The sequence below is a fragment of the Macrobrachium rosenbergii genome, chromosome 13 (assembly GCF_040412425.1).
Source record: "Macrobrachium rosenbergii isolate ZJJX-2024 chromosome 13, ASM4041242v1, whole genome shotgun sequence".
Classification (NCBI taxonomy): Eukaryota; Metazoa; Arthropoda; class Malacostraca; order Decapoda; family Palaemonidae; genus Macrobrachium; species Macrobrachium rosenbergii.
Genome location: NC_089753.1, coordinates 20,468,549 through 20,484,256, shown reverse-complemented (window position 1 = coordinate 20,484,256; position 15,708 = coordinate 20,468,549). Strand labels below are relative to the sequence as shown.

Sequence of the window (15,708 nt, the reverse complement as noted above, 5' to 3'; positions counted from 1 at the left end):
CAGTTTTGTAGTTGTACTGAGGGAATATTAGTTACATAAAGTTAATCATCTCACAGGAGCAACAGTGATGTAACCACGAAATGAGCTACACTGACTTTGTAATAATTCAGTTAGAATATGGTGAAATATGAAAATGTATGATATATATGCTCACCGAGGACCACCATGGAAGTAGCGAAGAATGAGTCGAAAGCAGCAGCAAATTTGGGCTCGAGTTCTCCGAGGGTTCGTGAAACGATTCTGCAGGCGCAGGTGAGGATGCACTCAATCAGGAAACCGAAGACGACAGGTACTGCCAAATCGGCTGTGCAGCTGTCCACACCACGGCCCACGTGGGTCTCTGTGACTTCCATCAGCCAGATCAGTTTCACCCATCTGGAATTAGAGATTTATTTTTACTGAACTATTAATTTCTTGGCTGCTGCTGTTGTTTTTCTTGATGAACCTGTGCAAAGACTGTTGAAAAGCAGATGAGCTGGGTATCGGTATTGTATGTTATTGTCTTATGAGAAAGCACTTATTATTACTGTACTACTACCTGGTGCTGACAGTGTGCTGTATAGTTTAATGTCCTGTTGCTGTTTCCTCAGACTGTCAAGATTGGTATGCAGCAGTCAAGATGACCACTATTACTCTGTTCAAGATGTTTAGCCGGAAGGTTAGTGGTCAATCAAATGTTAATTTCACTCAACAGTAGGTTTTATTACTAATACTTGCCAAGGACATGAATGTAGTTCTTGTAATGGCATCAGTTATAAAAAAAAAATGTTTTCAACTAGTAACTGAATATCGAAATCAAAGGAAAATAGAAAGTATGAGTGTTTACATAAAAACAAAGTGAAGTATTGCCGTGTGGTACCTGTGTTGGTTGCGTAATATTCATGCCTTGGAGAACTGGGTTTGAATTTCGATATGTCATAATGTTAAATTAGACTGATTACAGGCATCAAATTTCAGGATGTATTTCCTGAACATCGGAACCAGCCTTTTCTCAAAGTACGGGTTTGTCATCGTGTTAACGCATTTTCCCTCCTGTGGCAGGCAAAGCTTGTTTTCACCAGGAAAAAAATAGAGAAACAAGATAAACGCGTGAAGCGTAATACCCCTGGCAGTGGCAAATTTTTATTTGGGCTTGACCTGACTGCTCAAAGATTTCACTAGTGAGGTATGCATCTAGTTTGAAAGTTTTTGCTGGAGTTAACTTTCTCTTTGATTTCTGATCATAGAGTATGGCCTTGATATTCCCCTCAACCAAGTAAAGTGTAAAGGAAGGTGAAGTTTTTCTTTTGAAGTTATTAAAGATGATGTTTAGACAGCCGTAGATGGGAAGACAGGTCAGTCATTAGATGCCCCTGAATGTAAACTTGCCTAGTAAAAAGCAGCTACTGTGGATCAATGAACCGCAAAATTAATCCTAATTTATCATTAATTTTGTCAGCTTGTGTTTAAACTGACTCAAAGATGTTAGCCAAAGTTGTGGTATGATTCAAGTTGACGTCATTTTGAAACAAAGGAGCACTTGATTATGCAGAATGATAGGTGAAAAGCAGAATTTGTTCTCGTCCTGTGAGAGAAAGGTATTGCTGAAGAAGAGTACAAGCAGAGAGCGGAAAAGAGTTGGCTCTTACCTGAATGACCCTAAACCTCCAATGACTTGGAAGATGATCTTGAGGACGACGGTGACAGCATCAGCACCGGATTCCACGTATTCCTCCAACAGGCTGTAAGGACAAGCAGTGGCAGTTCCCCAACTCTGTCCCCACCAGATGGTCATCAGGAAGAGATACACACCGTAGGCATACACGCCATAGTTGTCAGCAACTGTTTATGGAATAAAGATGAATATGAATATTACCCTTACTTTCAACGTACTGTTGTTGGTATTTGTTATTTTATCAAAAATGGCATTGATATTCTGTTCAAAATGTAGACAAAAGCTATCACAGTATAAGCTGTAGTGCTATATAATGAATGATGTGAGATGATAGTGAATTCAAGAAAAATGAGGATTGTTAATACTGTACTTACAAGTTTAGTGAATGCAAGAAAAATGAGGATTGGTAATACTGTATGTACAAGTTTAGTGAATGCAAGAAAAATGAGGATTTGTAATACTGTATTTACCAGTTTAGTGAACAAGAAAAATGAGGATTGGTAATACTGTATTTACAAGTTTAGTGAATACAAGAAAAATGAGGATTGGTAGTACTGTACTTACAAGTTTAGTGAATGCAAGAAAAATGAGGATTGGTAATACTGTATGTACAAGTAAAGTCATCTACATTTCCTCATTAAAATCTGTGTGCCTTTCCAGCATAGATGTACACTTTTACATCTGTAATCGTAATGAACGGACTGATATAGAATTAGACCCATATGAATAAAGATCTTGACTAGATCAGTTCATTTACCAATGATGAGCTCGTAGCAGGTACCGCACATCTCGGCCGCAGCCACCAGCTCGAGCAGGCATCCCTTGATGAGTTCGTTGGTCAGCATATCGGACAAGCGACCGCGGATGACGTGTGACAACGCCATCTGCGTCACGATCGTCAGCGTCGATATCAGGATCGACATCATCTGTCGGCGGGGGAGGGGAGAGGGGGTCAGTTAGCAGTTATCGATAAGTGGCCAGTTGCTTACGATAAAAAATAGAATTTACGATAAGGATAGAATTTTCTTCGTTCTTGATAAATGATTCCTTTTGCGAAATGTGCTACCTTATCATCATGTAATTTAGTTTACTATAGAAAATAAGTTTTGTCATACTTACCCCCCAAAAATATTCTTAATAGTCTTTTGTATGAGGTAACATAGGCCAAATATATGGAGAATAATTCATAAAGCAAGTCATACATATGTAACGTATATTAATGCTGAAGTGTTGTATTTTTATGAAATATATATATATATATATATATATATATATATATATATATATATATATATATATATTTTATATATATATATATATATATATATATATATAATATCTCATATATATAATACTGTGTATGTGTATGTATGTATGTGTGAGTATTGTTAAAATCAGTGGGATTTTGGCAGTGTTTTTCTTAATTTGTGTTTATATATTCTATCCTCGCCATGGTCTTCAAGTAGGATTAATATTCGTGTTTGTTTTCATTTAATATTTACCCATTGGACAGCGTTTCATTTTTTAGGGTCCAGGTGCGACATCTTCAGAACTAAAAACAAGGGTAAATATATTGTTACAATTTGTGGATGCTATAGCACTAATAAATCCTAAGCGTTGTGTTGTGGGAATAGAAATTGGCAGTCGGCTGTGGTGTCCTGTTCCCTTCACGGAGTTTTGGGCGGCAAAGCGCGTGCACCTACCGCTCCTAACTTGCGGACTAATGTTTTCCGCCTAGGTCTTCATAATGGACGTGATGCAGAGGCATGGGATTAGTGCTCACTTCTTGCTGCTCTTCAGGGTGTATGTCAGTATTTGGGGTGTCATATTCAGGTGTTCCTCCTGTGGCACGTGGCCCTATGTTTTGTTCGCAAGGGCGTCCCGTATATTGCGGAGTGAGGATGAATTTCGTATTTTGTGGGCATTGCGAAATGGGCTGTTGCTGGTGGATACTTAAGCTCCTCCACTCTTTGTAGCCCATAGAAGGGGAATATCCCGTAGTCTACACTATTTCTGCTTTATGCAATAGTGGTGAAAGGGCAGGCTTTCAGTTAAGGACATCCACAGTGTTGGAAGGTGGCGCCCTGGTTGCAAAGGGCTTGCAGAGATCCCGGCACAGTAGGGCCGGTACAGCATGCTCTTAATGTCCAACAAAATGTGGACTTCATTCTTCCTTCCCCCAAGGAGCACAACGATACACCCACACACACATACATACATAGATATCTATACACACTACATATATATATATATATATATATATATATATATATATATATATATATATATATATATATATATATATATATATATATATATATATATATATATATATATATATATATATATATATATATGTATATGTGTGTGTGTGTGTGTATGTGTGTTTGTGTGTATTATATATATATATATATATATATATATATATATATATATATATATATATATATATATATATATATATATATTGTGTGTATGTGTATAAAGAGCATACTTGCACGTATACATAGCATCCGAACATTTAGCCTCCCCAAAAAATTAATAGACTTGGAACCTTTCCCATTGACTAACGTCATTCCATTATTTTTTTGTTTTTTCAGGAGGTTGTTAAGCGAGGACAGCCATTTTCTCCGTCAGTGACGTAGTTGAGTATACACTGAAGATCTCTCTCGTAAGTTTTCAAAACTAAGATTTTTTGTAGTTTATTTACTGTCCGTTTCTTTGGGCTCACGTGATTATCTGTTTTTTGTAAAGCTTTTTCCATATAATTGTTGTTTATTTGTTAAACAACGCGATGCATTTGCATTGCAGGTTGATCCCAAGCATTATGTAGGTTGGTGCATCACTTGGAAAAGAATCTGCGATAAGGTTCGTATTAATTTTTGCGCATGTAGTGAAATATATCGTTCATTTTTTGGCAGTGTTGAATATGCACGATTTCAATTTTTTTTTTTTTTTTTTTTTTTGAGTTATCAGCATCGATGGTAATTTTATCGTTGACTTTTTTTCAGCTAAGTATTAAGTGTCTCTCTCTAACCATACATCTTCGTTGGTGAGAGAGACAGACTTGATATAGACTATTACTTGCTGATACAAGAAGCCAGTGATAAAATCACCAAAATCGATGCAGATAAACTCAAAAAAATTGAAAAAATGTATATTCGTCACTTTGCCAAAAAAAAGTACATGATACATATGTACATATATTTGTATATATTATTTATATATATATATATATATATATATATATATATATATATATATATATATATATATATATACTAAACATATATATGTGTAAATGTCTATATATATATATATATATATATATATATATATATATATATATATATATATATATATATATATATATATATATATATATATATATATATATATATATATATATATATATATATATATGTTCTAATAAAACCAAGATTGAATTTCCCAGTTTTTTTACCTGTTTCCCTGTATTGTTTTACAATAGACACGTAATAATAACAGTGGCCTCATTAGCAGTCACAGTTTGAAAGGCCTCACCTCGAACGCATGAATGTAAGCCTCATAGTTAGGGATGACTTTGCTGAGCGACGAAGACAACCTTAACAAATTCTGCAAGGTCGCCTGTGCTCCGATCCTGGAGGTGTTCGACAACATCCTGATGGGCGTCAGTATAGGGGCTGTTATGTTCCACATGCCGGCCACGGTTTTCTCGGTACGATTTACGGCGATCGACTGCTTAATGGTACTTGAGCGGTGTGTAATATGATCTGCGAAAGGGCAAATTTCTCCCGAGTGACAGAGACGCGGAATGGTCCACCCTTCAACAAGACATTCGTCAAACTGGAGACGTCACCTCTCAGCCAAGTGCTTATATATGGTGTTCGTATAGGGCTTTACAAACTCCATGTTAACTGAATTTCGTAAGAAAACCTAAATCATTATTTCCATGGATTAGGAAAACCCTCAAACTCTTCCAAGGGTCAGAGTTGCCGTAGAAAGGGGTATTTGTGTGCTCCGTCCTTGGGGTCTTTTGAAAACTCGGCAGTTTTGTCGTCTAAGCCTTTGGCGCCCTACAGTCAAGCGGGTTGAGTTTCCGCCTGACAAACTTCTACGAGTTTGGTTCGTTTCAGCTGATGCTTACATTAGTATCTTGACGTAAATGTGATATAAGACTCATTTCTGTCGAAGCCGAGATTGGTATCTGATGTATGTATGTCATATAGCGAAAGATAATTCGGTCGATGATGACATCGGCATTTATTGTGTTATCTTCTGAAGGTAGTTAACACTTGGTGCTGATGCTAGGAACTTGATGTATGTACGGCGTAAAGGTATTTTAGTAGCAGCTGACGTTACCATTTTCGGCATTTATGATAAACTCTAAAGATCATTTTTGTTGTAGGTAACACCTATATGTATACAAATGTATACTGAAACAACCTTGGCCTTGCTGTATCAGGGTCATATTTACACATTAGAAAAAAATGTTTGTTAATAAATGCCACATTTGCGCTGCACGGCCTACATCGGACCGCTTGCTGATGATGCCAACTAGTAGGACGCCCGTGTGCCAACTCGGATAAAGAAGAAATGCTTCTGTTTTTTTGCCACCCTAATTTGAACGCGGAGAGAGTCTAGCCTTACACACCGAATTTTTCCCAATTAAAACTAACGAAGACTTCATTATGTTTCAGGCGGTTCGCGATCGTCATCTTGTTTGTGTCTCGTGCAAGTGTATTTTAGATTTTTAAAATGGTCTTTGCTTTGTAGTTCTTGTAGTTTTTAGCATATGAAAGTTTTTTCTGTAAAATGAGGGATAAAGTGTATATACTATTATATTATTTTTGTATTATCTTTGGTTTTCGGCATTTATTTTGGGATGAGGCTGCTTTTTGCTCTTGTAATGGGACACAGTGTATATATATATATATATATATATATATATATATATATATATATATATATATATATATATATATATATATATATATACACATATATATACATATATATTTACATATACACATAATATATATATATATATATATATATATATATATATATATATATATATATATATATATATATATATATATATATATATATATATATATATATATATATATGTATGTATGTATATAGACACACACACACACACCTCCGACAAGAAGGCGGTTTTGATTTTCCATTTGCTGTTAGTGCTCTCAGTTGCTTGACTGTTTAGCTAAATGATGTGAAAAATAAGGAACAGGTTTTTACAGTATATTTCAAGACTGATTGTTTTCCGTGGATTTGCTTTTGAGTTTGGTGTGTATCCAAATCTGGATCTAGGAGGTTTTTTTTATTTATAATTATTGTTAGCAGTATGTATAGTAGGAAAGGGTAGCTTTCTGCTGTTTTTAAAAGACAACGTATATGCTGTCTAGTATTTGGTTAACAATGCTGTTATTGGCAGAATTTTACAATTTTATCGTCCTGTCTAGTTATTTAATATGGATTAAAATTTCTTTATGATCACGTGTATATATATATATATATATATATATATATATATATATATATATATATATATATATATAATATATAATATGTATATGTATGTGTGTGTGTGTGTGTGTGTGTGAATGTATGCGTTTGTATATATGTATGTTTTTGTACTCGTACACAATTTTACATAAATTTTCATTTTCATCAACTGGAGAAAGTTATTCAAATGACATGATGTTGGAAGTGAACAAATGCATTTAATATTTCACTTGGATGATAATAATAATAATAATAATAATAATAATAATAATAATAATAATAATAATAACAATGCCACTATATCTACTTAGTCTAAACAGATAAATGAGGTTTCTACTATTTTAATTGCTTTACAATATGACAAACTTTACAACCACTGACTAATCCTGAATATATATATATATATATATATATATATATATATATATATATATATATATATATATATATATATATATATATATAAATGTGTATAATGGAGAAGAAATCGAATTTATGTACAGCACATATATAAAGCCCACGTAACACATGAAAACTACAACTCTAGTGCATTACTATGTTCGTTTGTGCATCTGTAAGTGAAAATTATGTAATAAAATATAGAAATAACTTTATAGATGTAAGTAACGTCCGTATTTTCATCCCTGCAAACCTCCCGACCTCGTCTTTTTATTTAATTAAGTAAAGAGCTTTTTGGAAAAAGAAATAAAGCAAAGTGAATGTTGTCTCTGTTGCAATATAGGCGGAGAGGTTGCAAAAGCTCGTAAATTGCGGACGTAATACCTATAACAAGCTTTAGCTTTAATTTAATTGTGAGTTTTTGGTGCATCTCGTTGACGGTACAGTGACAGCGCTGTGCAGTGACCAAGAATGAAGTGCTACAGTGAAGTGCCGTAAGTGCTTTTGCCGTTTAAACATCACAGATCCGGTACTCGTGCCTCAAAAGCTTATGTGAATTTTACAGAACTTGGCTGAAAACTTCAGTGATCTCTTAACATTGCAATTTTAATAACTTTGATATGCTGTGTCTCTAAAATGATATCTGTGATATTAAAACTGGGAAGAGAGAGTGCGCTTGACAAAATACATGCTAAGTGTGCGGAGTGGAAGACAGAGCTAAGGCGGAGTGCAGTGCAACGCCATCGGAGAAGGACACATCTACGGTTCTCGTCCTAGATCGCCCTCGGTACGAAAGCATTTAAGAAGTTTCTTTAGCTTTAGGAATAGCAGACGATACTCAGGAGGCTGTTCGGCTCCCTTCTAAATGAGCTAGGAGGAAGTTACTGGAGAGAATTACCTTCAGACAGTCAAGGAGGATGAAGAGAATTAGTAATTTTATCTCTGTCATCTTGGAGGCCGTGATTGAAGGTACCCGGCCTCAGGTCTGTTCGGCGATTCCATATTTCCCATACTGAATGCAGAGGAAGAAGTAACAGTCGCGGTTTTAGTTAGAGGAATTCTAATCTAAAGGGGAGGGGAATTCAGATTGAATGGCGTGGTAATTGAGTCAGATGTTAACAAACATAATAGGATCCATAGAGTGCAAAAATTGAAGGGGGGAGTTGGGGGGGAGGAGAGTGAAAGGGAAAAAGGTAGTGCAAGACACGATAACCTAGACTGTGCCGTGTACAACATCCAACATCCACCTGTCCCAACCACTAAGACACGCCCAGTGTCTGTGGATTACCTCGTCATCCATGCCCAAAACCAAAGCATCCACCGCATACCCCTCCAAGGCGATGAAAGGCTTCTCTGCTCCTTCGCCTTCCCTTCCATGAGGACTTCGAAGCTCGCGAAGGAGCTGAATAGGACGGATGTGGTTCGCCATTATCACAGTTGACTTTTATCACAGATTGTTGCCGCTAAATGGTTGCGGGGAGGGGGAGGGGGGAGATTGGATGCTCATCTATATCTACCAAAGGATTAATATATTCCTCGCCTTCCAAGACCATGTGACCGTCCACATTGGGGATACAGGATTTTGGGTGTGGGGGCTATCCGGGCGGATCCATTGTTGGGGGAATTCTGCTGTAGGGACATTTAAATTGATTAGGAAAAAGTGAAATGATTAGCGTACAGTGCTTCGTTAAATGTTCACTGAAAAGACCTGAAATTTCTCAGAGAGCTTTGTATTCTGGAATAATTATATTGTAGCATGAGAGAATGTGGGGTAATCATCACTCATGAGAATGATAGAATGATCTAAGGTTACCAGGGGGGGTCTTTAAGAAGAACGCAGAATCTGAAAAAAAGTTAGTAAAATGTCTAATCATTATAGTAATGTAAATTTCGATAAGTATCTGAAAAAGACATTAAAAGAGAACCTGAAATGAAGATGTTTTCGTCGAAACACAGGCCAAGGTCACATTTGTGTTTTTCGTGCATGTATTAAAACCTTCAATACCCTTTTGCCGGATGCACACTGCAAACGCATGCGCACACTCGATATGGGAAATAGTAGAGAAAAATAATGACCTTCAGTTAAACCGAATTAAATAAACAAAAACAGATGATACAAATATATATATATATATATATATATATATATATATATATATATATATATATATATATATATATATATGACATTTTTTATCACACCGTGATTTATATACAATCATGAAGCTACAAACGTCAAATATCAAATCCACGCTGCCTCCGGAATATCCCCGATGGGGGAATTATCACCGAAGGGGAATTTATAAGTGATAAATGGACGGGCACTGCCGAGTCTCGATCCACGACAAGATGCGTATCCAGCAACTCCAGTCGACGTTACCACTCTCTGATAGCTCAGTGGTAACGTCGACTGGAGTTGCTGGATACGCATCTGCCGTGGGATCGAGACTCGGCAGTGCTCATCCATTTATCACTTATAAATTCCCTTCAGTGATAATTCCCCATCGGCATTCCGAGGCAGCGTGATTTGATATTGCATTAAAGCGATTATATTGTATATATATATATATATATATATATATATATATATATATATATATATATATATATATATATATATATATATATATATATATAATATATATATATATATATATATTGTATTGAATAATTCATATATGGTGATCAAGATAATCATACACACACTAACATACAGAAGTGCATACGTGTACTCTCACACAGAGGCCACCGAGTTGCGTGCACACCATAAACAGTTATACTCGATGAATCCGTTCAGTATTTCACTTGGCAATAGACAGGTCTCGCTATGCTAGAACCCCTCGTCAGTTTTGCTTGATTTCCAGCCGAGAGGTCTTCTAAAAGTATATAACGTTCAGAAACTGGGTGATTCATCTGTAACTTTTAATTTCATTTTGGAATATTGTGCTGTAATGCTGTTTATATATTGCATGTGAATGAGGCATTCTTTCAGTATTTCGAATTTGTTTTTCAGTTGGATTGTCATGTTTGTGCAACATTCTGTGATTTCTTTGCATTGGGAATGTTTTTCCATTTTTATCCTTATTTTAGCTTTTATTATTTGGATATTTATTGTGCCACCTCATTTTTACTTATTTACTCGTTTAATTAATTTTTCTTACTTTTACTTTCCCTCATAAATCCAGCATCCCTTTGATGATATAAGCAGTGAATTATGTATCTAGTCGTTAATTTGGCTGTTGTGGGCCACAGTTGATGAAGTGAGTAGAGGAACGCAGACGTGAGTGATCGTTGCTTCAACGAAAAGTCTCCAACACATCGGGATTTAAAGAACGGGAGTGCCTCGACGAGGTAATCCTTATCCCATTTATAAGAAACCATTCCTCAGATAGCATTCTCTCTCTCTCTCTCTCTCTCTCTCTCTCTCTCTCTCTCTCTCTCTCTCTCTCTCTCTCTCTCTCTCTCTCTCTCAAATTCCTCGACAGTCCCTCAGAAGTGGAAAGGGTAGAGCAGAGACGGTTGGGTGGTTTAGATAAAGCCGGCCTTATGCCAGAGCTGCCCGTCAGTGTTGTGGCGAGGTATGGACCTCTGGACTCTGTCCAACCATGAGAGAGGGTGGAAGGGGCAGGCAGGCAGGCAGCAGTTGTGCAGCTTTAAGGAGGAACTTCGCAGGACTCCCTTCCCACAGATACTGCAGTGTTTCCTGCCGTGGGGGCTCCCGTGTTGAAACCCCTCCTCCCACTTCTTATTGATTCCCCCCCCTCACTATTTGACTCTTATCAGGTTTATTTTTCCAAGGGGGTGGGGGGTAGGCGTGGGAAGAAAGCTCACGTAATTTTGAAAAAGATGTTCTCCTTTGTTTGGTCTTTGACCTTTTTTTGGGGTTGGGGCTGGAGGGGATGTCGATTTGTTTTTCTTTTTTCTCTGGAGGCTGAAGGTGTTAATTTTAAAGCCACGGTTTCTTCCTTGTGATTCTTGAATGTTTGGTTGCTTGTTTTTTGTTTATTCGTGCTTGTTTACATTTGTGTGGGGGTGGAGGAGAGATTTTCTTAAAAATTATATGGTTTGAGGGTGTGGCACTTTTGTATATACAGTAAAAGATTATATAATTTTTTGTCAATATTTTGTTTGATTAGTTACTATATGCTAGGTAGGTTTAATGTTTAATTTTTTTTTTTTGACAAAATGGATTTTCGAAAATATACAATACTGCATTTGCTTTAAATTTTTACCCGGTTTTGTTCATGGATTTTCATCTCTCGTGTCGGTTTTTCGTTTTTGATATAATATTTCTCCTCTTATTTTTGGTTAAGTAGGTGGTTTTCGGTAAAGGACATATGCTTTTGTTTTTTCAACGATTCTTTATCATTTTATCAGTGATGAGCTTTGCGGCATATTATCTAGTCTCTGTATCTAGCCAAAACAGCAGTTAAGAAGTCGTGACACTCACGGTCATATAAAAGTCTCTTGAGTACATTCATAAAGTAACTTCACAAAAAGTACTGTAATGAATTTGCGAGTAAAAGTCTGTGCATACCGTATTGATATTTTAGATAGGTGTGTTAATTTCACAGGCCAAAAGGGCTGGGGGTTACAATGACAAAATATAGTAATATTTGTCTTTTAATGCAACTAATTTTGGGTACTTTTGACCGACACTACGTCAATAATAAATCCAGATCTTGTCTATGTTTTTACGCACTAAAACTAACAAGATTGTTTTCATATGACTGGCCGTATCGTTAGTAATGCTTTCTAGAAGGGCGAATAATTAGCGGATTTTCATCTCTCTCTCTCTCTCTCTCTCTCTCTCTCTCTCTCTCTCTCTCTCTCTCTCAATTTTCCTCGGCCAGAAACAAGGGTCTGACTTGAAACGGAACTAACTAACCCTCATATTTAACCATTATGAGGTCGCATTACCAGGCCAGCCTTCAAATCAAAAACCGCTTCAGAGTATTTAAGAGTTACTCGAGACTATTTGAAGATCATTTTAAAGGTAAAATGGTATCCATAATCTTTTATTATTATCTCTCTGCCGCTATCATGAAATAGACGAGAAAAAGTCTACGGACATTCATACGAAGATTTCGTTTACGAACTATACATAATATTATTATATTGTATTATAGTATATTTATTTATTTGTATGTTGAGATTCAAGAGATTGTATCCATCAAAATATTTCTCGTTCTTTATGATATTGATATTATTAGTAATTAATGCCAATTTTTAATTATTTGGTTCCGGTTTTTATTATTAATGATAGAATCACGAATTTCTTCACAGATCGAGATTTAAATAGCGTGTTATTGAAGCATATCCTGGATAACAATGCAATTTATTTTTAATGCAAAATAATTTTGTACATGAAGTTAGCATAGATAGCCTTCATAATTTAACAAATGTTTCTTATTTATATTGATGGTTAGAATGACATTAGTGTAATTTACGCTGTAAGGCAAATCAATTGACATATTTTTTCCCAATTACATTAGTGTGATTTAAGCTGTAAGGCAAATGGCATTTTTTCCCAACAACAGCTAATTCTACACCACCGTATGGCGTGCGTTCCTTTTTGAATAGTTACTTATTGCATATAAGGAATAAATTCCTCTCTCCTTCTCTCTCTTGCGGAACGTTTTTAATGTCTCAGTGCCAGCTGTCATATGAACACAGTGCCAGGTCGTCTCTTCATATGGTGCCAAGTTTCGCGTGTCTTTTCAGGACGAACACAAGTTCAAGGGTGTCTCTAAACTATTTGAGGAGTCTCTCTCTCTCTCTCTCTCTCTCTCTCTCTCTCTCTCTCTCTCTCTCTCTTTTTGGAATAAGTCTTCCCTGTTTTATATATGGGACGAGTCACCAGATTTAAAAGTAAAAGAAGTGACAAATGCTTTACATTTAATAAAGGAAATTTTTAATTATTTGTATCATGTGGACATTGTGATTATAATAACTTCTCTGAGAAATCTAGTGACTTATTCTCTAACAATATCTGCAACTTGGAAAAAGAAACAATAGTTTTGGTATTTAACATCAGCAACTAGTCATACTTGTAAAATTTTCGTGGTGAGATTTGCTGAATGAATCGTGGAATTTTTGAGAGAGAGAGAGAGAGAGAGAGTTAAATGAAAAACTGTGAAACTAACAACATAATTTAAGAAGTTTTAGAACATTGGTATTGTAAAAAATATTATGAAAATTAAATTGTTTTTGTGAAGGGAAATCTGTAATTTGATAATTACAATTGAGTTAAGTTCTTATGGTTTAGTTAACCCCTTACAGTAAATATCAGCGCAATAAATCACACCATTTGCTCTTTGCAGAGAGCAGAATCTTAACGTATCGTTAATCGATGAACGTACGTTATTTATGGTTGGTTGAGGGAGGGGGTGGGATGGGTAGCCGGGAAAGGGAACGTCTGACCTTGAAATCTACGTAACTATTTTTAGGCCTAACGATATTTAGTGGAAATGACAATAATTGTGTCTAGTGAAAATTATTACTATGACAACCGACGGTTGCAGACCACTATCGTGTGGAGAGAGAGAGAGAGAGAGAGAGAGAGAGAGAGAGGTATGATGACGATGATCGTAGTAGCGATTCACATGTCCGTGTCATTTCTAAAGCTTCTTTCCATACACAGCCAATAGCGTTAACGTTGTCCATCTGTAGACCATGTCTGCTTTTTATTTGATAACTTCTACATGCATTACTTCACTTTTATAGTTATAAATTTCTTCGTTTCCCGAAAAGAAAGATGTATCAGTGTGATTTTCCAGGTTTTGTACGAAATGATCGTAACCGTTGTTACCAGAAACAGGTAATCGAAGCAGTTATCACTCCATCCTTAATTTTCAGTAATGACAGTTATAATCCCCATCCAAACTTTCACCTTTAAAAATATGGACACACACATCGTTTTAATCGAGCACTCAAACACAAATCTTTTACACCACTGAAGATGTACTTTGATAATCTAGCATTCGAATTCGACTCTGTAAACAAAAGAAAAAAATAAAATGAAGGGAGAATATATCTTAATTGAGTGACCCACGGAAAAAGTGGCGGAGGAAGCTCAGACGTGAGCTCACATCCACACGTCACGGAGGCTATTGCCGCACTGGGATATGAGATGAGTGAACACTGAAAGCCACCACATGGACTGGGACTAACAGCGCTCCGGTCTGGAGTTGTAGACTCCTTTTCGCCGGTCCAAAGTCCTGCCCTACAAGTTGATTAAAAACCAGGCTTAGGAAACGAGTTCACCTTTGCTGCAGGAGGCCTTGACAGTCCGTAGCTGTGGTATAAGGACTTTAATTGTATATGTTACCCATGTGTAATGTCAGCAAATATTTCGGTATAAAAGAGGTGTCCTTTGCCTCAGAAAGCAATGATCGATACCGAGAATGCTTGATTACTGATGCTCGTCATTGGCGACGTCATTTTGCATAAATCAATAGACCAATCCTAGATTGAATTATAAAAAAATTTAAATGAATACACCATTATAGCATAGTCGTGTTTCCCATTCATCCTGAATTATTTTACGAGTGTTACGTAAGGAAGCCGTCTAAGTTATGCGTTCCCGTAGTGATGACGTCGTGGCTTCAGATGACCTGCCATCAAAGTCACCGAGAAGTTATTTGTGTTAGGTTCTACTGAGGTTAATGGCATTGGTCGCAGCTATTATCTGTTTATCAAGGATTTGAAGAGGAAGATGAAGAGTACAGACTGATTCACAGTCTTGATGAAAATAGTGTTGCATGAACAATGGCATTAACTTCAATAGAAACTGCATAAGAGAGAAAAATATGCTGTTGCATATATATATATATATATATATATATATATATATATATATATATATATATATATATATATATATATATATATATATATATTATATAAATGTGTGTGTATGTATGTAGGTAGGTAAGTTATATATACAGTATATAGAGGTAGTGACACAAGCCATAATGTTCTTGAAATACGTAAGTTCTGAATACCGATTAATGCTGTTGAAATAAATTAGTATACGTTGTAGGCCATACGCCAAGCTAGCCCCACCTAAAGGTCGTTTTAGTAGGATCTTCTACCGAAGGAATTTGGTATTCTCAAGGTCA

The 15,708-nt window shown here is 36.0% G+C and overlaps 1 protein-coding gene across 4 annotated transcripts in view; it reads right to left on the bottom strand.

Annotated features, from left to right (window-relative positions):
- Positions 1-15,708, bottom strand: part of AQP (aquaporin) — a 32,286-nt gene that overhangs the window by 1,758 nt on the left and 14,820 nt on the right. For 2 of the 4 annotated variants that reach the window (XM_067114435.1, XM_067114436.1), the window contains exons 2-4: positions 2,412-2,580; positions 1,629-1,821; positions 155-375 (exon numbers count right to left, since the gene is read on the bottom strand). In XM_067114435.1, the coding sequence (XP_066970536.1) occupies positions 155-375; positions 1,629-1,821; positions 2,412-2,580 (583 nt within the window). Of the gene's footprint in view, positions 1-154; positions 376-1,628; positions 1,822-2,411; positions 2,581-5,197; positions 5,498-14,639; positions 14,750-15,708 lie in introns of those variants that run through there. The other 2 variants (XM_067114437.1, XM_067114434.1) reach the window with 2 other exon arrangements.